The sequence below is a fragment of the Rattus norvegicus genome, chromosome 7 (assembly GCF_036323735.1).
Source record: "Rattus norvegicus strain BN/NHsdMcwi chromosome 7, GRCr8, whole genome shotgun sequence".
NCBI lineage: Eukaryota > Metazoa > Chordata > Mammalia > Rodentia > Muridae > Rattus > Rattus norvegicus.
This window is the reverse complement of record NC_086025.1, coordinates 127,365,632-127,387,243: the sequence shown is the minus strand read 5'-3', so window position 1 is coordinate 127,387,243 and position 21,612 is coordinate 127,365,632. Positions and strand designations below refer to the sequence as shown.

Below are 21,612 nucleotides of genomic sequence, written 5' to 3'. Positions count from 1 at the left end.
TCTCATACTGTGAGCTATAGAGACTTTTTGGCAAATCAATAGTCAATTCTTTTATCATTTATGTCTATTTGTTCTTTTATAGTGTCCAGCTATCATTTCTATAAGCTTACAGTGTGGGATTTAGAATCCAAGATGGCAGAATAGCTTGCCAGTCAGTGGACATCTGTCTTGAATTGTTCCTAAGCTTGAGTTTGCCGTTAGCATCTCACCTCTCAGCTTTAAATTTTATATTCTCTCTTCTGTAAAACAAAGTGATAGGTTGCATTTAATTTTCACATTCTTCCCATACCAGTTCTGCATAAAAAAGTTGAGGACTTTTGGTATCAAAAGGACTTTTCTGTAGAAGATGCTTTGAAGCCTACCTAGTATGGGATGCCCCTAGCCTGGATGCATTAGTGGTAGAAAGTCTGTTTGATATAATAGAAATTATCTAAAATGCAGAAGTTGAATAATTTGGGAAAGAGGAAGAATGGAGTATTTTATTTGGAAGTGGGAGTGTACGCACATTGTAGTTGAGAAAGTGCCTGGACCGTCTAGAGCCCTGAATAAGTGGTAAGGGGAACATGGGGTATCAGATGGCAGTGCGATGCTGTACCAGAAAGTGAGAACAAGCCCAGGGCAATGTGTATTGAAGCCTTAAGAGCTTTCATTATAATCCCAACCAGCTGACTGGGAGTCCCTTTCCCAGGTAGTTCAAAGGTGACCAAGGCAAAGTTTCTAATTACTTAGTGTGGCCTGAGTTGGCCATTCCTAATCCCTCTAGTTGAAGGTTAAAAGTTACCTTTTTATTACTGTGTGAAGCACTATGATCAAGGAAACAAATAGGAGAAACAGTTTATTGGAGCTTATGGTTTTAGAGGGAGAGGGAGAGGGACAGAAACACATACACACACACACACACACACACACAGAGACAGAGAGACAGAGACAGAGACAGAGAGAAAGTATGTGTGTGTGGTTACACACATGAGTGCAGATGACCTGGAGGCTTGAAGATGATGTCACAGCCTTGGAGCTGGAGTTACAGGTGGTTGGAAGCCTCCAGACATGGGTGCTGGGAACTGAACTTGGGTCCTCTGTAAGAGAAATATACACACTTAACCACCAAGCCGTCTCCTCAGGCCCAGTGAAGGAATACCTTTATATGCTGTATTTAACTCCCCAACAGTGAGTTCTCTTACATATTTATTGTTTAATTTTTTAAACTATTTTGTAGATTTTTCTTGTAATACTTTATACTTTTTGTTAGTTTTTTTCTGAGTATTAAATGAATGTATTATTTTCAAAACATGTTACTGCAAACCAGGTAACTTTGTAACTGTATTTGTATTTATTACATTCACACAGCAGTGCAGACTTTTTTGTTTTGACCTTTATATTCAGCAAGTTTGCAACATTTAATTAATTTGTTTATTCTTTTAGGCTTATAAATAGCCATGCAATTCTATATATTACGTTCTAACCTTTTAGTCTTTAAATCTCTCGGCTTATTTCATGTGCCGAAATTGCTAGACTTGTCCATAGAAATAACTGTAATGAAAACCCTTGTCTCATTGCCTGTCATAAAATAGGAACAATTTCAACCTTTGCTCATTCATACATCATCTGATCTAGGTCTATCTTAGCTACTCTTTACAGACTAAAGATTTCCTCCTAAATCATAGCTTATTTAAGTTACTATGCTACACACATTTGCTAATCATTTCCATTATGAGTAGATGTTGAATTTCATCAAAAACTATTTTTGTGTGGCCCACGGAGAGCTTTTCCCTATCATCGATTAGAACAAGGCCACTGGGTTTCATTTCCTTGAGATTTCGTCTCTTTCCTTTCTCCAATCCCCCTCTCTCCTTCTTTCTTTCATTTTCTCTTTATTTCTTTCCCAGAAAAGAAAGGCTTTTATCAGGGATAAGGACATACAGACACCAGGACACACAGAAAGACCCTCCACAAAGCAGAGGGTAATGGGAAGCCTAAGCCCCCGACTTTGTTTTCACAACAGCTGTTTGGTAATATTTTCTCAAATTGTTGTGTCTAAATTCACGAGTGGATTTGGTTGCTTTTCTTTTTCTTCCTTTTATTGGATTTTTTAAATTTACATTTTAAATGTTATTCGCTTTCCTGGTTTCCCAGACATAAACCTCCTATCCCATCCTCCTCCCCTTCTTCTAAAAGGGTGTCCCCCTCCCCATCCCCCTTTCCACCCCCCAGCCCGGTATTTCCCTACACTGGGGGTCCAATCTTGGCAGGACCAAGGGCTTCTCCTTCCATTGGTACCCAACAAAGCCATCCTCTGCTACATATGCAGCTGGAGCCATGGGTTAGTCCATGTGTACTCTTTGGGTAGTGGATTAGTCCCTGGGAGCTCTGGTTGGTTGGCATTGTTGTTCTTATGAGGTTGCAAGTCCCTTCAGCTCCTTCAATCCTTTCTCTAATTCCTCCATTGGGGATCCCGTTCTCAGTTCAATGGTTTGCTGCTAGCATTCGCCTCTGTATTTGACATGCTCTGGCTGTGTCTCTCAGGAAACATCTATATCCCATTCCTGTCAGCCTGCACCTCTTAGCTTCATCCATCTTATCTAGTTTTGGTGGCTGTATATATATGAGCCACATGTGGGGCAGGCTCTGAATGGCCGTTCCTTCAGTCTCTGCTCCAAACTTTGCCTCCATGTCCCCTCCTATGAATATTTCTGTTCCCCCTTTTAAGAAGGAGGGAAGTCGTGGATTTGGTTTCTAATGGGTTCCTATTAGCTAGGAGAAGAGCCATGCAGATGAGAGCTTGCTGGTCGGACTCAACGTACTGACGGCTCGTAGGGCATGTGCTGTGAATGGACATCACTCTGTTGTATGCAGTCATTACTCAGTCAGATTCACCCGACAGGTGATAGAGAGAATGACTGGGAAGACTCATGAGTACATACATGCAAAGATGATTTATGAGAAGCGCATTTGTGAACTGAGAAAACACATAGAGTCACAAATGTTTCAAGGTTTAGCCAGGGTTGTTGGCACAGGCCTGCCATCCCAGCTGCTCCATAGTCCGAACATAGGGATAAGGATTGGAAGGTTCATGTCCAGACTGGGTTAGCTACAGAGCGAGTTCAAGGCCAGCCTGGGAAACTTGTGACTCTGTCTTAAGATGAAACAGGAGGGATGGGATGGGACTCAGTACTACAGTTCATGTCTAGTGTGTGCAGGGCATGCTATGCTACACTCCATATTCTCTTAAAGAGTGTTATCAATATGACACATGAGATCACTGATCAGCCACAAAGCTTGTTTTATAGTTTTGTATCTGGCCGCCAAACACATAAGCTAGTTGCCAATGTTTAGTGAAGTAAATCTGCTTTCTTTAACTTGAGCTTATGATGCGTTACTCATGGAAAGCGAGCAAAGATTCTAAGTTTTATCAACCAGACTTCAATACAAATTACTCATAAGGTATCCTTAAAATAACTGTATTGTTCTTTTTAATAACTTTTATTATTCTGAAAATAAGAATAGCTGGGCTTCTATCTGGGTTATGTTTGCGCTTTTTATTTTCTTCTCTTATTGCTGTAACTTAGGACATCTAACATTATATTAAGTAGGAATGGGAAGAACTTGTCTTATTCCTGATTTTAGTAGCAATGTATTTATGTTATAGCGATCTGCATCATGATGACTATCGAGTTGTGATATGTGGTCTTTATTATGTTGGGACATGTTCTCCTCAACCCCGCATCTCTAGAACTTTTATTATAAAGGCTTGTTGGTTTCTTCAAAGCTTTAAACACCTGTTGGCCTTTTTACAGCTATTGACATGATCACCTGACTTGTCCTCTTGAGTCCACTTATGTGATTTTTTCCTTTTGTTTGTTTTTTAGGTCGAACATTTCTGGGTCTCTGGAATGAAGTAATATTCAAAACCATTTACATATTTTGTTTATGTATAACGTGTTTACCTAAATTTATGTATGCGCACCGCATATGTTTCTGGTGCGAGAGGAGTCCAGATGTGAGCACCCCTTGGAACCGATGTTGCAAATGGTTATGAGCTTGTGATCTGGGTGCTGGGACCAGAACACAGGTTCTCTGCGAAAGCAACCGTGCTCTTAACCTCCAAGTCTTTCCTCTAGCTCCAACTGAATACTTCTTGGAGAAATTCAACATCTATGATGAACATTCTTAGTATTTCTTAGCAAGTTAACTGTGGACATAAGAGAATTTCTTTAATCAGAGAAAGAGGACTTAAGAATACTCTTGTAGGGCCACTGGATAAGGGACAGTAGCTGATTGATCTCAAATCCTTCTCCTCTTAAACTACCAAGCATAATATCTATGTCTTAACCAACTCTATATTTTTGTAGTGCAAGAAAGATGAGACCCATATTTTCATAGGTGTGGCTACATAGCTCTTTCTTTTAGTTTCCAAGAAGTAATATTTTTTCATGGTGACATTGTTGCTAAATTTTCCTCATCCGGTGTGGTGCCACATATAGGCATTAGCAGAGTCATGCGATGCTGTGTTCAGTTTGAAAATCTATTTTGAGGAGATCTGAGTTCATTTCTTTGTTAGGCTGTTCAGTTGCTGGCTTTGAAAACTTCTCTCAAGCCCTGTTTCGTGTCTGTGTATTTTAAAAATTGTCCAGTAATAGTAACTGATCCAAGGCTGCAGGGAAGGTGGATGACATAACCTTTCTTTTATCTCACGGAGGCAAGTCCACAGTCTTCTGTGGGTTTACTACTAGTACATGAGGCTCCATGTATTAATTTGTAAAATTCCTCAAAACTAAGCATTTAAAATGCATAAGTTACAGTTCATAGCTCTTAAAGTATGTTCCTGAGATGTTCAATAATGAGAGAGCTTAGAGACTGGTACGTTTTTGTGTTTCTATGCTATGCAACGCCCTTGGTTTAAAAATGATGCCCCAGGTCTCTACTTTATTTTCTACATTACCGTGGCCACCACACATCATCTTTCTCTTCCGAATTTCCTTTATTAATAAAGTGGTTCTAATCATAGTGGCTATTTCATAGAGAGTCCTTGTCAACACCAAGGAGATGAACACATGGGGCTTGAATTATCGCTGGATAAATGAACACAGTAAACATTTGTAGTTATTATTCATAGTATTAGTTCACTAGTGTGGAGACATAAGACATATAATAGAACTGGAGAACAGCTTAAACCACGAGGAAATATGGTAGCATAAGATCTGGTAGGATCATATCTCATTTCAGGAAGTTCACGATTCTTTAAGGTTTGGCGCACTCAACAGTCATTTATTTCAAGTGTAGATACGCTAGATTAAACGGGGTTTTATTTTACGCCCTCACTTAATGGTTCTGTGCTCTGGAGAATCATGGAAGAGTTTTCTTCTGGTCAACTACAGATGGCCTGTACACAGAGAGCAGCACTGGGGAATATTAGGAATGTCTTAGGCCGTGTGGGTCTGCCCTAGCTGACACTGTTCTAGCACTCATTACTAATTTTTCTTAGGCCGAAGTTGCAGCCTACAAAGCTCTTGTCTTATTCCTCAAATCATCCCTGTCTCCCACCCGCTTCGTCTGCCGTCTCTCTCCTCTACTGTCTTTTCTTCATCGCCATCCTTCCCCTGTTCTCCATGAACATTTACTGAACTTAGGAGAACACATTGTCCGGCTTTGTTCTCACTCACTAGGGAGATCTCAGCTTGGGGAGGTGATGACACGTAGCAGTGAGCTGGACTTAGAATTTCTCCTGTGGGCAATCTCCCAGCGAGGATATACTTGCTTTCACCTTGAGTGAGGATGGAATGAGAGAGCGTTTATTTAGAGGTGAACTTCAACGTGAATGAGAGGGGGAAAGGGAATTGCAGTGGCTAGACTCTTTGGGAGGCTTTTAGAGAAATCTAATGTTATAGTCTTCCTTCTAAGAATTCTAAGATGCAGAATATCTAAATGGATCCAGAGGCATAATTGTTTTTCAAAAGGGCGGTGGTCGTATTTTAATTTCAATGAATAAATAAAATAGTATGTGGTTGAACACAAGAGCAATGCAAGAAGCGTTTGAAGGAGAAATGATCAAGAAGAGGTGGGTAGAACCCAGGGGGAGGGGAGGACGCACATCCCAGTGGTTGCGTGCTGTGGCGACTCAGTTGTGAGACGTAGGAAGCTGACATCTGTAGACACCGGAAGTGAAGACTGGGGAAGAAAATCATAAGCATGAGGTAGCAGCTAGACAGTCAAGTAGAAACATGGCTGCCTAATCACGTCATTATATAATGACAATTTTGAGCAATCTACATTTTTGTAGCTATTAATTGAAACATCGCCTTTGGGTTATGATATTATTCTGTGGGCCATTATCGCCAGCATAAACTTGAAAGACTTTATATTCTAGTAAGATACTGGTGACCTTGTTGTTGGGGTTCGCCTAAATTGGTTTCATGCTGTAATCCACTTACTATGGATAAAGGGCAAGAGTCAGTTTTAGCCCTGACTTGATTCAACAGAAATAAAACGGGAAGCATCGCAAAGAAGTGATGTAATGGGATTTGCTAATGTGGCCTGGTATTTTGAGGCTGAGTCTCATGTAGCCCAGGCTGGTCTCAAATTTGGTATGTAACCGGGGATAGCCTTGAACTCCTGATATGTCTGCCCTGTCACCCAAGTGCTGGTATTTCAGACATGTGTCACTATGCTGGGTAGCAAATGTGCTTTGAGGGATGGCTGTTTATGGAAGGTATTTACAGAGGTAACTTTATCATTGTTAGCCGAAATGCTCGGGGATAAATACTAAGAGAAAGGCAAGGAATGTAGCGTCTAGCTTGTGAGATATTAATAGATGTCTTATCAGTAGATATTATTTTATTTCCTTAAATTTAATAACAACATAAATTCATAATCATTTAAGGATACTGAAATATTAAGTTAATATCTGTTTCCAGTTCCATACTGTTAATGTTGGACTATATATCCCTATATAATTTTGGTCCCTTATGTACATATGACTAATACATATCTGTATATTTTGATAAAAGAGTTTCCAAACAATGGGATTAAAAACTTAAATGCCTCTGAAGTTCCTACTTTTAAATATTCTATGCCAAAAATCTCAGTTCAGTTCATCTTTCTTTTTTGTCTCCTTCACTTCTATTATCTACTTATGTCTGTGTTTAGGATGGGTAATTTATAGAGTTTTAAATTGAGCCTCTTGGGATTTATAGTTAGAGAATTCTTTTATGCGTTAAATTAAGTTTTAAAAAGTTGGAAGACTTCTCTTCTTCATGGTCACACTGTGTATTTAATTTTTTTTATCCTACTGCTCTAGCAAGCATTACCAGGACAATAGAACGTGATAGCCATGCCAGCTATCGGATTGATAGAGTGGGGATGGCTTCAATGTACTTAGCTAAGGACCTGTTAATTCTGTTCTACATATTCCTGAGTGTATGAGTCAGCAGAGCATGAAGGCTTGAAGATAACTGCATTTCTTTCTCCCCTGTTTTGTCTACTTTCTCTCGGCATCTGAAGCAAAGATTATTCTAACTCCCAATTCCCTATCTCGTTGACTGTTTTAAAGTTGGCATTGCAACACCCATGTATCTTTTAAAGGCATATGCTTACTTTTCATTTTTACCAACATAAAAACGATCCCTTCCCTCGCTGAGGCAAAGACTCACTCCTCCGTGTGTTCATGAAATACGAGTCTGCAGATTTTAACACACGGTTGTTATTTTGTTCCCGTCGTTGTGTATTTTCTTTGGATTATTTCGAATGGCACACCAGCAAACTGAGGTGTGCATGGATAAAATAGTGTTGGTTGGTAAGTTTATGCCGTTCCTCCATTTTTCTTTTCCACCGCATTGGCACGCAGCACCCTGGAGTGCTTGACAACACTCAGTCTGTACCAGTCTCTAGACCTGAGCCCCATGACTACTTATCAGGATTCATGTGGATGATGGGCAGAAAATGGCAGCACCTCTTTACTTACGAAGAGGTCCATGTGTGGCCATTGGACCTTCTCTCTTGTGAGATAAGGAGTGAGCTTCATTGCTTCTTTTGAAGGTTGCTGTGTGATGTGGTCCTAATTATCCAACTTTATTTTTTTTTAATTTATGGATTAATCTTTTTTTTACAGTCCAGGCTTTATTTCCCTCCCAGTCCACCCTCTGACTGTTCCCCATCCCATACCTCCTCGCCCCGCCCTTGACCGTCTCCATGAGGGTGTCCCCACCCCCTTACCCCAGCAGACCTCCCAACTTTCTGGGACCTTCAGTCTCTTGAGGGTTAGGTGCATCTTCTCTGACTGAGTCCAGACCTGACAGTCCTTTGCTGTATATGTGTTGGGGGCCTCCTATCAACTGGTGTATGCTGCCTGGTGTCTGAGAGATCTCAGAGGTCCAGGTTAATTGAGGCTGGTGGTCCTCCTACAGGGTTGCCCTCCTACTTAGCTTCCTCCAACTTTTCCCTAATTTAACCACAGGAGTCAGCAGCTTCTGTCCATTGGTTGACTTTTTAAGCTGCTTGTTGGGGCTTTCAGAGGGCAGTCATGATAGGTCCCTTTCTGTAAGCACTCCATAGCTTCAGTAATGGTGTCAGGCCTTGAGACTTCCCCTTGACCTGGATCTCAATTTGGCCTGTCACTGGACCTCCTTTCCCTCAGTCTCTTCTCCATTTTTGTCCCTGCAGTTCTTTCAGACAGGAACAATTCTGGGTCAGAGTTTTTGACTGTGGGATGGCAACTCCATCCCTCCACTGATGCCCTGTCTTTCACCTGGAGGTGATCTCTACAAGTTCCCGCTCATCTGGTGTCACATTCAAGAACTCATTGCAAATCTGACATTTGAAAATTTCCCCTACATTTCCTTCTAAGAGTTCCACTGTTTCCGCATTCTTTTGGGTCTCGAATTGGGTTTCAGTCTCTTTTGTAGTTTGAGTCATCCTCACTACCTTGAGAGGATCACTTGGCAGTATAAGAGAGGGTACATTTCTGGGGTCTTTAGTCTGTTTTGCATGTCTCTGCATCTGCTGTGATGGCCTCATGTGACTCAGAGGAGGTCGCTGACTTATGGAATTGGAGTCCATGGTGTGAGCGTACATGTAACTTACCTGATGGCTTTTCAGTGAACTTACATCAGTGCTTGGCACTACCAACTTCCAAGTGTTAGCCAGCCTGCTAGGCAGAGTAAACTAATTTGCGACTTGGGCGAATATTACTGAAGCACTTAAAGAACCTAAGATTTTATCCTTATGTTTGTGCTTCTGTTCCCTTCCCTGGTGTGTAAGCTTTATGAGGTGTTGTGTGCACACCCCACTTCCTAAACATTCTCGATGTGCGTAAATGATCAGTAAAAGTTTATTTTCAGTAACCTGGAAACAAGGGAATCTATTGAAACATAAACCTTCAGCCTTTCCTGGTAGCCAGAGCCTTCTATGTATCAGGTTATCTGGGATCTTCTCCAGGCCAGCAGGCGTTCAATGGCCATTGGTGGAGGAGGGATCCCAGGGGAAAGGGAACAGGGAGCAGTGTTCATACCTAAGCACACAGTCATACAGAAGACAGACGTTACAGGTAATGGAAAGTGCTTAGTGGCTTTGATTGTCTACTATCCCCTAATGACTCCATTTATATTCAAATGAAGTAAAGTGTTACACACTCACACACACACATGCGCACACACACACACACACACATACAATTATAGTGCAACCATATCTTGATTGTTGATAATTTCTTTTTACCTGACTCCTTTATTTGCTTTTCTGTTGAAAATGCAACAGCCCACCAACTTCGGGAAAATGGTTAGGGAGTAGAAAAGGAGAGGGAAAGAAGAAAGAAAAGGCATGCAGAGCCGATGTTTTGCATAAGCACAGTCAACCAACTATTTAAATGCGGCCTCTTTATATGGCACTTAAAAGCAGTTCCTATAATTACAGTATCAGCTAATATTCTGCATAAGCAAACAGGCATGCTGTGTGGTCACTGTCATAGGTTTTAGACCAACAGTTGCTTGTTTTGTTTGAGCGGCGGCCTGTTGGGATATGATGCTAGGAAGGAGGGTTAGTGCTGCTGTTTTCATGTATTGTAGAGCGAAAGTTCGTCTTAATCCACACTCTGTGAAACGTCACCAGGCAGAAGGCGACTGCTGTGTACTGAGAGTGACTACCAGCAGCCACCTAAGAACCTAATTGCCTCCTGGGAAAGACAGGAATTGCGTGATACTTCTTGGTAAATAAATACTTTGGAGTAGTCTGAGCTGTTAAAAACCAAAGCAAAGAGTCAGTGTTCGTACAGCTCTGGAAATCTGAGCACGGCGAGGCACGGGCTGTGACGAGCAAAGCCCACGGTGATGTCAGACGACGTGAACGTTCACCATGCGGCTGCTCTGTTTTTTGTTTGTTTTTTGTTTTTTGGTTTTTTTTTTTTTTTCGGAGCTGGGGACCGAACCCAGGGCCTTGCGCTTCCTAGGCAAGCGCTCTACCACTGAGCTAAATCCCCAGGCCCGCGGCTGCTCTGCTTTGTGTGACGCGTGCATCGCTTCCAGTTTAATGACTTTCCACTGCCTTGTTTTTATCCTTCCACTCAGAAAATCAGACGGAGAAAACTGCTTTGCCCTCTCCTAGCTTCCGGAACACGACCGGAGACCTTAATAGGAGGAAGGGAGCGGTGTTCGGATTGGAAGGTGAACGGAGCCGGTTACATTCCAGGAGTAAGCGTTTCCTGTCGTACCCAAGATACGTGGAAGTTATGGTGACGGCGGACGCTAAGATGGTTCGCCATCACGGGCAGAATTTGCAGCACTATGTGCTGACGCTAATGTCCATCGTAAGTACCGTAACGGTTCTTCTTAAAGCTTTATTTTCTCTTATTATTTTATGTGCATGGATATGCATATGCTGTACGTGTGTGGGCGCCCTTAGAGGCCAGAACAGGGAGCCCCCTGCAGTGGTGGCGAGCTACCTCCGTAGGTATGAATCGTGTTCTTGACAAGAGCACCAAGCGTTCTTAACTGCTGAACCATCCCTTCGGTCCCAACTTAATAGGACTCTGACGTCATCCAAAATGGAGTTCCAGCTAATGTTACTTAAGTTTAAGTTAACATGTAACTTAAAAATGTTTTTCCGGACTCTAGACATAAGCAAGTGTGTTTCCACTCAAACCAGAGTTTCATCTGTTAATCCGGCTACTTTTACATTCGAAAATCTCCCCACCACGCACGGAGAGTGCTTTCTGTGTTCTTCACGTGAATGGCTTCTGCCCTCTAGTGACAGATAATACCCGTGTAGAATCTCTCTTTGAATCTGAGTGTTAAGACCTCCATCTGTTCTCAAGGGAATTGACTACTGCTGCATTCCCTTGATCAGAAGTTTGGCGCCCTGTCTGTTCACGTTACAGACACATTGCAAATGGAGCCGGCGTAGGAGATGTTGACTGTAAGTCTTTGGTTTGGTGTTAGACGCCCTGCTGAATGGTGGTTCTGGGACCCACACGCCTAACACCATGAAGAAACATGTTAACTCTCTGTGTGCATGAGTACACACGCATGTACTTGGAGCAGCTCATCCATATCACCCTTCCCTGAGCATGCCTGAATTTAGCCCTGTCACTCGGGAGCATTTACAAAACTCACCCCATCTCGTGCTCCCACTGACCAGGGTTAGTTGACAAGGCAGGCGCTCATTTATGCAGGTTCACGGTTATTAGGGATGTACTTAACGGTTGGATGTGCCTTTGCTCACATGGATGGAATTGAGACCTGTGCTGTTTTGAAGACTTGGCCAAGACACCTTTTGTGACCTCGCCAGTTCCCTTAGATGGAATCCCCCAGTTCAAGTTACTGTGCTTTGAGGATCCTAAGACCTTCTCACTTTGCTTCCTTATGGAAGTTGTCCAAAGTCCTTGCAGTTATATCAGGTTAGACTCCACACAAAGTAGGTACGCAGCAAATTTACTAAAACAGTGAGCAAGTGATCAAATTGGAAGCATCAATTCTCGTGGACGTAGACGATTATGACAAAAACAGATGATCCCAAACTAATTTCTGAAACTGTATCACAGACTGTATCAAGTATTTGAACTGTTTTTTTTTTTAAACAAATGACCCGGATGATGAATAGAAGTATATATGTCTATACTGATGATATATTTTTTTTACTTCTGAATCCAAAATAATTACTTAGCTGTTATTTACATGTATACGTGTGTGGCCCACAGGTGTTCTAAGGAGAAGTATGTATGGAGACTGCCAGTTAAACACGTACAACATTGAATCAGTTCTGAGGAACACTGGGTAATCTTAAGGATAAGAAAATTACATTTATTAAGGAAATTGTCTCGAGGGAGACAGTGAAGGAAAACAGCAGATCTTATAGTAGCAGTAGTGTTAGACATCTGGGTGGATGATATAGATTATACTGATGGCAGAACATTGGAAATCCTGACTAGAGGAAGCAAAGCGATGCATTAGGAATTATGGAAGAGCCATTTTTGGTGCTATTTCCATATTCAACAAAAGTTTTTATTGTATATAAAAATCAGCTAATATTGTAGGGTTTTTTGGGAAAGATAACTAAAATGGGCCTGAGCATTTTCAAAGTTTCCCTCAGACCTTTTTACATCATGAAGAGATTCTTGTGTCCCATATCTCTGGGAACAAGAAGGCAGTGAGTGGACACAGCACTTCCCCGGGTTTTCACTAGGAGGAGCGCAGATTTCTGCTGGAGCTGGTCCCTGTGCAATGCCATTGTCTGTTCTGTATTAAGGTTTCTCTGTATCTCAGGGTGGATTGATGTGTCAGAGCTGAGAAGGGGCACCATGCAAGTTATGAGTAGAGGAGAAGAAACACGTAGGGGAGGGATACACAGGCATGTTTGTGCTTTCTCCCCATTTAGAGGCCAAGTTTCAAAAGACTTCAGAACAAATAGACACCGTCTCTGATGCTTGCATGAAGACGTTGAAAAGCTGGCACATTGTGATGTCCCGTCCATCCACTGTCGTGGGTTTAAAAGGCTGTAAACAACATTACAGATGGAAAGGAATAAACTTGGGAAACGGGAAACAGACTCTGGATTCAACCTAAAGCTTTCTTAGTTTAGCATTTTGTGTCTTACATTTTTCCTTTGGAGACTTGAATCGTCTGGGCAGAAGGACAGTTGACCCCACCTCAGAGGTGATCAGATCCACTCAAGGTGGTTTTATCTCATTGAAGTCTACCTCCAAGATAGCTCTAAAGGTGTAAGACAAAGGCTGTCCCCACTCAGTGTCTGCAGCTATCTTCGTCTGAAGAGGGAGCTAGTGAGTCGTGTGTAGTTTGCCCTAATTTTTTTTTTTAATGTTTACATGTTTTTTATTTGAAATAGATTTATGCCACTTTCACCTTCTGTCCTTCCTTCCAACTCCTGCCAGTTACTGTCCTTTCAGTCCTTCCTGTGATCTCCACTCTCCAGTATGCAGCCTCATTGTCTTTGATTTTACATATATATTTCTATATTTAATATGAATGTAATTGTATTCATATTTGTGTGTGCTCACCTGATGAGGCCATTTCTGTTGTTTGTGTGCCTATGATTTTAAGGCTGGTCATTCTGCCATGGACAGCCAATAATGGGCTCATGCCTGGGAGAGGCTAATTCTCTTTCTTGCAGTAGTTAACAATTGCCTGCTATTCTTAGTCTGGGCTAGGGCCCCATAAAAAAAAATCACACATTCACGTTAACATGACCATTGATGTCGCTGTCATTCTGGCTTTGTTTATACAGCCATTCCTGGGAGAGACTGATAGACACCAGACTTTTTAGTATCCTGGCTCCTACAGTCTTTCTGCCCTTCTGCTGTTCTCTCCGAGCTGTGATGTAGACAAACCCATCAGGGCTGTGTTACCCACGATCTGCTGATCAGAGGCATTGTGTCCAGTTGGGGTTTTCAGTGATGATGTCTATTTGCTGTAAAGAGAGGATTCTGTGATAAAGTATCAAAGTTATTATAATTTCTATCCAGTGGATAAAGATTAATGGATAAAGATATTTTGTAGCCATTTCAAGGTTCTTTGTAGCCATTTTTCTTTCTTCTATTAATAGCTCTGTGTACGTCCCTATATCATCATTTTTGGGGTGTTCTTTGTGTATTCTGGATATTAATCTTCTATCACACACATAGTTGACCAAGATTCTCTCCCATTCTGTGGGCTTCTTCGTCATGCTCGATTGCTTCCTTAGCTATACGGAAGCTTTTGAGTTGATGAGCGCCCTCCCAGTTGTAGGCTGTTGACCTTAATTCCTTGTCAAGTGGGATCCTGTTCAGGATGTCTTTTCTTTCACCTATATCATCTAGGACACCTTATGTTTTCTTCTAGCAGTTTTTAGTGTTTCAAATTTCAGCTTTCTTTGATCTGCCTGAATCCAGTTTTGTGCAGCGTGATTGATGTGGCTCTAATTTCACTCTCCTGCATGTGGGATCCAGTTTTCCATGGCCCATTTGTTAAAGATGCTGTCTTTTCTCCAGAGTATTTTTCCTTCTCTGTGGGATAACCAGATGGCTGTAGTTATTGCTACTCACTTTAGGCAGACTGTTTTATTCCATGGCTCTGCACGTGTCGTCTGTGCAGCACCATATTGTTTTGATCAATATAGCTCTATAATATATCTTAAAGTCTGGAATATCAATCCCTCTAGTATTTTTTTCTGCTCAAGATTGCTTTGCCTATTTTAAATCTATTTGGCTCCATATGAATTTTAGCATTTCTCCCAATCTCTGCCAAGAATATCTATCTGTCATACACACGTTGAGTGGAATTGCACTAAATCTGTAAATTGCTTTTGTAAGATGGGCATTTTCACAATATTAATTTTACTGGCCTAGGAACTTGGAAAATTCTCTCATTTTCTAAAATGTTTTCAACCTTTTCAGAAGTTTGGAGTTTTCATTGTAGAGTCTTTCAAATCCTTGGTTACATAATTGCCAAGGTATTCTATTGCCTTTGCTATGATTATAAGTGGAAGTGTATCTATGATCTCAAAAGCATGCACTCTTTCAGGTTGGAAAATATAAAATAAATATATCGTTTTCTTGATTCTTCTAAACTACCAAAGTTAAACCAACCTAAGCAGACCCACCACAGAGGAGGAGGCTGAAAAGATAATGAAAAGCCTTCAAAACCAAGCAAACAAACAAACAAACAAACAAACCCAAACCCAGGGCGATTCATAGAATGATTCTGCCATACTTTCAAAGATCTATGGCCAATCCTTCTTAAACCCTTAAAATAAAAGAAAGAGAAGGAACATTCCAAACTTGTTCTACTAAACCTGTATCACTCTAATAACCAGACTAGGTTACACAGACAGACACACATACAACACACACCCATCTACCTATAGACTGATACCTATGGACTGATATCCCTGAGGAACATAGATGCGAAAATCATCAACATACCACTGAGTACAAACACAAATCAAGAGGACTGTCACTGTGATCAGGTTGGCTTTATCCTGGAAATGCAGGGTTGGTTTAACTTACATAAATCAGTAAAAACAATAAATCATATAAAAACAGTTAAAAACCAGAGTCACGGGAAAATCATAAGAGATGCAAATTTGACCAAATCTTACATGCTATCATTATAAAAATCCTAGAGAGAATATGGCTGGAGGGAACATAACTAAATACAATAAAGGCTATCTGACAAACACACAGCCAACATTATCCTATTCCTCGAAGCAGTCCCACTAAAATCAGGAACGAGACAGGACTGCCCACCATCCTATTGTATTGCAATATAGTGCAAGTTAGAAGTTAGAAGAATAAAGCAAGAGAGGGAAATTAAAGGGATTCTGATATAAATGGAATCAAATTCTCCCTATTTGCAGTAGGTATCGTATTATACACGAGACCCCAAAAATTCTGCCAGAAAATTTCTAGTTGCAACTGACCTTCAGAAAAGTGGCATGGTACAGAACCAACTTGCAAGATCAAGTCCTCCCATCCTTCTTAGAAGACACCACATGCATCCTCAAGCACAGGTTATTAACACCCTTTTGATTGCAGTTACTTGGGAAGAAGCCAAAAATGTTGCTTGATTCGAAACACGTAATTTTTAAAAGAAAAGTTCAAATCTTTGAAAGGGTGTGTTTGTGTGTTGAGTTCTACCTGTAGTTGAGAAAATAACCAAGTGAAGTAATTGCATGATGTACACAAAGTTTGAAAGAAAATCATTGGATCTTACCCATCCAGAATAAGTAATTTCTCAATAGCTTGATGAGAAGTAATGCATATCATCCAATTAATCTGTTAGAGTGCTGTATTGTGTTATGGAAATAGCTTAGTGGTTTCTAAGTGATTTCGAGCAGGCTTTGGAATTACTATTAATGAGGCAGAACACAACTGTGGCATAATCCATTTCATGGAGTGAGTGTGTTAAACAGGTAGACATGGCTCATTATTTGCTGCCCTATATCACCTCGAGGTGACAGCATCAGGCTAAGATTACATTTGCATATGCATTATTAAATGACCCAAATCAACGGCAGCTAATGTGGTTTTCTCTGGCAAGTATTTTTTTTTCTTGTTAGACGGCATATTCTTTAACAGGCCTTAAATGCCCACAGATGCTAGAGAACTCCACTGTCCCTTGTGTTTCAGGACACTCCCTCACATTGATTGTATACATCACTCCCACACACCTAGTAACACCAGCGAAGGAACACCGTTAGATGTCAGGACATTAGCCTTACTTATTGAAGCACAGTTAATGATATTAGAGATGTTTATCAAGGAAAGATGTAGCCTTTCGTTGACTTTATGTCTCTGGTTTTAGTTAATTGTGTCATTTTTTTACTACTGTAAACACAAACAATAGACTTGTATACCCAGTGCAAGACACTGTCCCCTTGCTGTGAATTGGTGTCTGTGTGCTAGGAATATGCTAGGAATGACGTAATTTTCAATTTCAAAATGAAAAGGTATTACTGAACAAGTAGAGAATAGAATTCTTTTTAAATAAATTGCTTTGCAGGGATTAGGATTTTACAATGACTTTGTACTTAAGGTAGTTTGTACTTGGGCCATATATGAATTTCTGCTAGAATGTATCTTAATGACTATTTCCAAAATGATTACAAATGAATGGGAGATGGTAATATATTTCACATCTTGTATCAAATATGTTCTGCATAGAATTTTTCTTAACCATGTGTATAGTTTATAAAATTATTTCTTGACACATTTATCACTAGCTATGTATGAAATAATATTTATTATTTTTGGAAACCTGTGAAGTAAGAAGTAAGTATGCCAGGGTGCAAATACTATTCACTAAGAAATAAAAATATATCTCAATTAATTCAAGAAAACTACTAATCCATGCCGTGCTAAAATGTAGTAGTGTAGAAATGTGCAATGCTTGCCCACGGCTGTGGAGGTTGATATGTCGGACTCGTCTGGCATTGTTGCAGCATCCCCTACTGTGTGCCATGGAGTATCTATTCTGTAACATGATCTCCCATGGGGGAAGAGATGACTGTGTCAAAAAAGCGATGTGACCTGCTACAGACAACACTTCTTTCTCAAGAACTGCGTGTATACCAGCTTTTCAATACCCATTGAAAACGAGTTTAAACTCAACATTTCTCAAGCTGTGTGACGATTGTATTCGTCCTCCACAACCTTCTCCTACAGTTGCTTGATTAAGGCTATTCCAATACTCAAGGGCTTTGTGACAGATGGCTCGGTGGATTCTCAGCTTGTTTGTAAATGTTGAAACAAGTGTGGATAAAGCCATAGTTGAACAGCAAGTACTAACGGAACTGCAGCCAACACCCAGGTTCCCGCACGTATTACAGAGATATATCCTCAGAACTTCGCCAAGGCCAGGTCACATGACTCAAAGGACATCATGGGGCAGGGAAGGAGCTACAACGGAGCTGTGAAATAGGTGTGGTAGCAAGACTGAATTGGGAAACGCTTGAGCCAAAACGCTGGTATTGCACACAGTAACGCTAATGTGCGATAATAACGGGATAATGTGGAAGGCTCGGTCTCGACAATCAGCCGCCCACGTGGAGTCAGCTCCGGGTCCCAGCGCCTCACTTCCGTAGGCCCACTAGACCTCCACTTCGGTTTCCTCTTCTATACGTGAACATTCTAACGGCCCCTATCTCACAGGACATGTGAGAGCTGACTGGGCTATTTCATATAAACTTAAATCTTTCAATAGATATCTTCGGTTGCTAATTTATTGCTTATTATTCAATTAAGGACTTACCCTTGTAAAACGCCAGGCTCTGGGCATGAGAACCTGCCCTGGACATACTTGTTTTAAAATTCTCTTGAAAACCCCATAGTCATTCTAGCCACTCATTGTTTGAGTGCAACTCAACATCATTGCCTAGAATGACTCAGTGCCCGGCCTTTGCCCTTCTGAACGCACTGAGAGGCTGTCATGTCCTGTTATGAGCACGCCACTTACACAGAGCAAGAGTCAACTCAAGGAGGCGCGAACAGTTGGAAAAGCGAGCAGGATGTGAGCTTCGCTCCTGCTGCTCCTTCTCGTCCCTGTCCTCTTCCATTTGTGATCAAACCCAGCTCCTGCTACTGAACCACATTCCCACCCCCAAAACATCCATATTTTTTCACTTTTTGCATCTGTGCCATGTATGTCAATGTAGTGTGTGTGTAGCTGTGTGTGCACATGTATGTGGGTGTGTTTCCACATGTACATGTGTGTGTGTGTGTGTGTGTGTGTGTGTGAGTGTATGGAGGCCGACGTCAGTGTAAGTTATCTCTCTGTGTCAGTCTCCACATTGTTTTCAATATAAAACCATGCTTATCTTAGAGGTTTAAAATCTGTTTTTTTGAACCTTTTAAAACTTCATTTATTTTTACTCTTATAATTTTAAATTACTTTTTAGTTTTAGACATTAAAAATAGAAATTTTAAGGTGAACTTTAGCTCACTGAGGAATTAACATTTAAGGGGAGAACTATTTTATCACTTAAATTTTTTTCTTATTTCCATAACATATTTCTTGAGAATTTCATGAGTGTAGCATTTACACTCTTTTCCTCCTCTTCCCTCCAGCTTCTCCCATTTTTCCCTATGCTCTCTCAAATTCAGGCCTTCTTATTCTCTAATTATTGTTGCTACACACACACACACTATATATATACATATACATATACATATACATATACATATACATATACATATACACATACACATACACATACACATACACATACACATACACATACACACTATATACACATATGTATATTATATATAAATACATGTATACATACATATACACACTATCTATATACATATGTATATATGCACATACATATGAACATACATATATACACACACTATATATACATATGTATAAACATACATTATACATAAATACACACACTATATACACATATGTATATATAAATACATGTATACATACATATACACACTATATACATATGTATATATGCACATACATATAAGCATACATATATACACACACTATATATACATATGTATAAACGTACATATATACATAAATACACACACACACACACACACACACACACACATATGTCGTAGTTGTCTAGGGTAGCTGGCCACAAGCTCTAAGGATCTGCCTAGCTTCGCCCACCTTGCTCCCATGGTACTCTAGTTACAGAATTGTGCCATATTCCTGGGTTTAATTAGGTGCTAGGGATACAATCGCAGGTGAGCTCTTTATCCAATGGGGCCATCTTCTAGCTCAAGTTCTTAACTAATGAAACACATCATCACCTTTAAGGAGAGCATTGCTGCAGTCCTAAAACCGCGGCTTGAAACTGCCAACCATCCGACCATCTTTGTCTCAACCTCCTGTTATCAACACTGGGGCTACTACTGCCCCTGTCACTGTGAGCACTAGAGCCAGGGCCGTCGCTGCAGGGAGAGCTGACAAGCCTGCAAAGAGCTGTGGCTGCCCATGTAAAACACCAGTAAAAGTGCCCGAATGTGTGTGCTCACGCTGGCCGAACAGCACCCCAGAGTCATCTTCGCTTCCCTTTTGTGGAGGCCCTGTGCCCTGGGAAGCGTTCGTTGGAGGCCAATCGTGTGGTAGTAGCGTTGGCCAATGGAGGGGCCTGGTATAGAGATGCAAACACTGCTCTAAAAGGTTGGGGATTGTATCTTCCTTCTCATCTCTGTCTATCTACATGAAGCAGACAATAGATACAGAATATTTTTAATTAAATGAACAAGTGATATAGCACTCCCTGAGAGAGCGAACTTCTGTAGCTTGGACAGTGATCCATTGTGCAGTTGGTGTACACATTATAAATGGTTTCTGTTATACAAGTGGCCTGGGTTAATTAAAGGGACAGAGGTAGAGAGGCAGAGAGGGAGAGAGGCAGAGAGGCAGAGGCAGAGGCATTGGCTATGTAAAGCATTTGAGTATTAGTAGCCTCTTTGAGTGTATAAGAAAGGACTGTGAAGTTGGGGTGGAGAAATACATATTACTGTTTATAATAATATAGTTATATTTTTATATTATAAAATATTATTATTATTCCTTAGCCATAAATCACAGACTGAGGCTTAAGTTCTCTAGTCTTGAAGACCTGAGGATCAGATCATGATGTAGGGCCTCTTCTCTGGATACTCATGCGACTGCAGGTGAATTTCCTTCACCTCAGAGTGGAGCAGCAGTGCTAAATGAACTACAGACATGTTCATAATTGGAGATAGATAAAACTTCGGGAGAAAATATTAAGTAAAACTACAGAGGCAGAATAGGTCACCTATTTGTGTAGGATGTTGTGGGTATAAAGAGATCCTGAGAATCTTGAAAGAAGTGGAGAAGGTTCTTTTCCTCAATCATCCATGGGGGGTAATTTCCATACTTGAATGCATTTACACACTTGGTGATTTCGAGGAAAGTGCAGAGTCCCTATATACTGACTGCCCCAGACCAGTATAGGTACTAGTTCTCAGTCTAAGCTTTATATGAGAATTGTTTAATCCCTGTGAATTTTCAAGGATGCTGTGCGCCTTTCAATCCCAGACATTGTGATGTAAATCAATCACATCAGATGGGATACAAGGGCTGGGATGGGGCCCAGGCTTTGGAAAAGCTTCTCTAAGAGACTCTAGTGCGTAGCTGCACTCGGATACTCTGGGCTGTTTCTACTTTGCTGCAGCAAAGAAGCTTCACCTTTATTAGGCATCTCATCTTTTGGTGTCTGCTTGCAGGTTGCTGCAATCTACAAGGATTCGAGCATTGGGAACCTTATAAATATAGTGATTGTGAAGTTAGTGATAATTCACAGTGAGCAGGTAAGAAGCAGGATACATTGAAGCCTGTGGGTTATAGTTGGCTTTGGGTGGGGCTAACTGCGGATTACAGCAATCTTACTGGAAATGGGGTCTTGCAAAACATACGTTAAAAATATAATTTGAGCTGGGTGTGGTGATTTCCTGCTTTTAATCCTAGCACTTGAAATGCAGAAGCAGGTAGATCTCTGTGAACTCAAGGCTAGCCTGGTCTACAGGATCCACCTGTGCTACACAGTTAGATCCAGTTTCAGAAAGACTGGGTGGTGGAAATAAAATGGAAAAATGGAGAAAAAGCACATGTGAATCAACAGTTTGAAAATCCAAAA

At 40.9% G+C, this 21,612-nt stretch overlaps 1 protein-coding gene across 6 annotated transcripts in view; it reads left to right on the top strand.

Moving 5' to 3' along the window:
• Window positions 1-21,612, top strand: part of Adamts20 (ADAM metallopeptidase with thrombospondin type 1 motif, 20) — a 131,788-nt gene that overhangs the window by 20,082 nt on the left and 90,094 nt on the right. For all 6 annotated transcript variants that reach the window (XR_005487344.2, XR_005487345.2, XR_005487346.2 and 3 more), the window contains exons 4-5: window positions 10,554-10,792; window positions 21,203-21,286. Coding sequence is in view for 2 of the 6 variants with exons in the window: in XM_039080333.2 (XP_038936261.1) it covers window positions 10,554-10,792; window positions 21,203-21,286 (323 nt within the window). In the remaining 4 variants the exon portion in view is untranslated. The remainder of the gene's footprint in view (window positions 1-10,553; window positions 10,793-21,202; window positions 21,287-21,612) is intronic.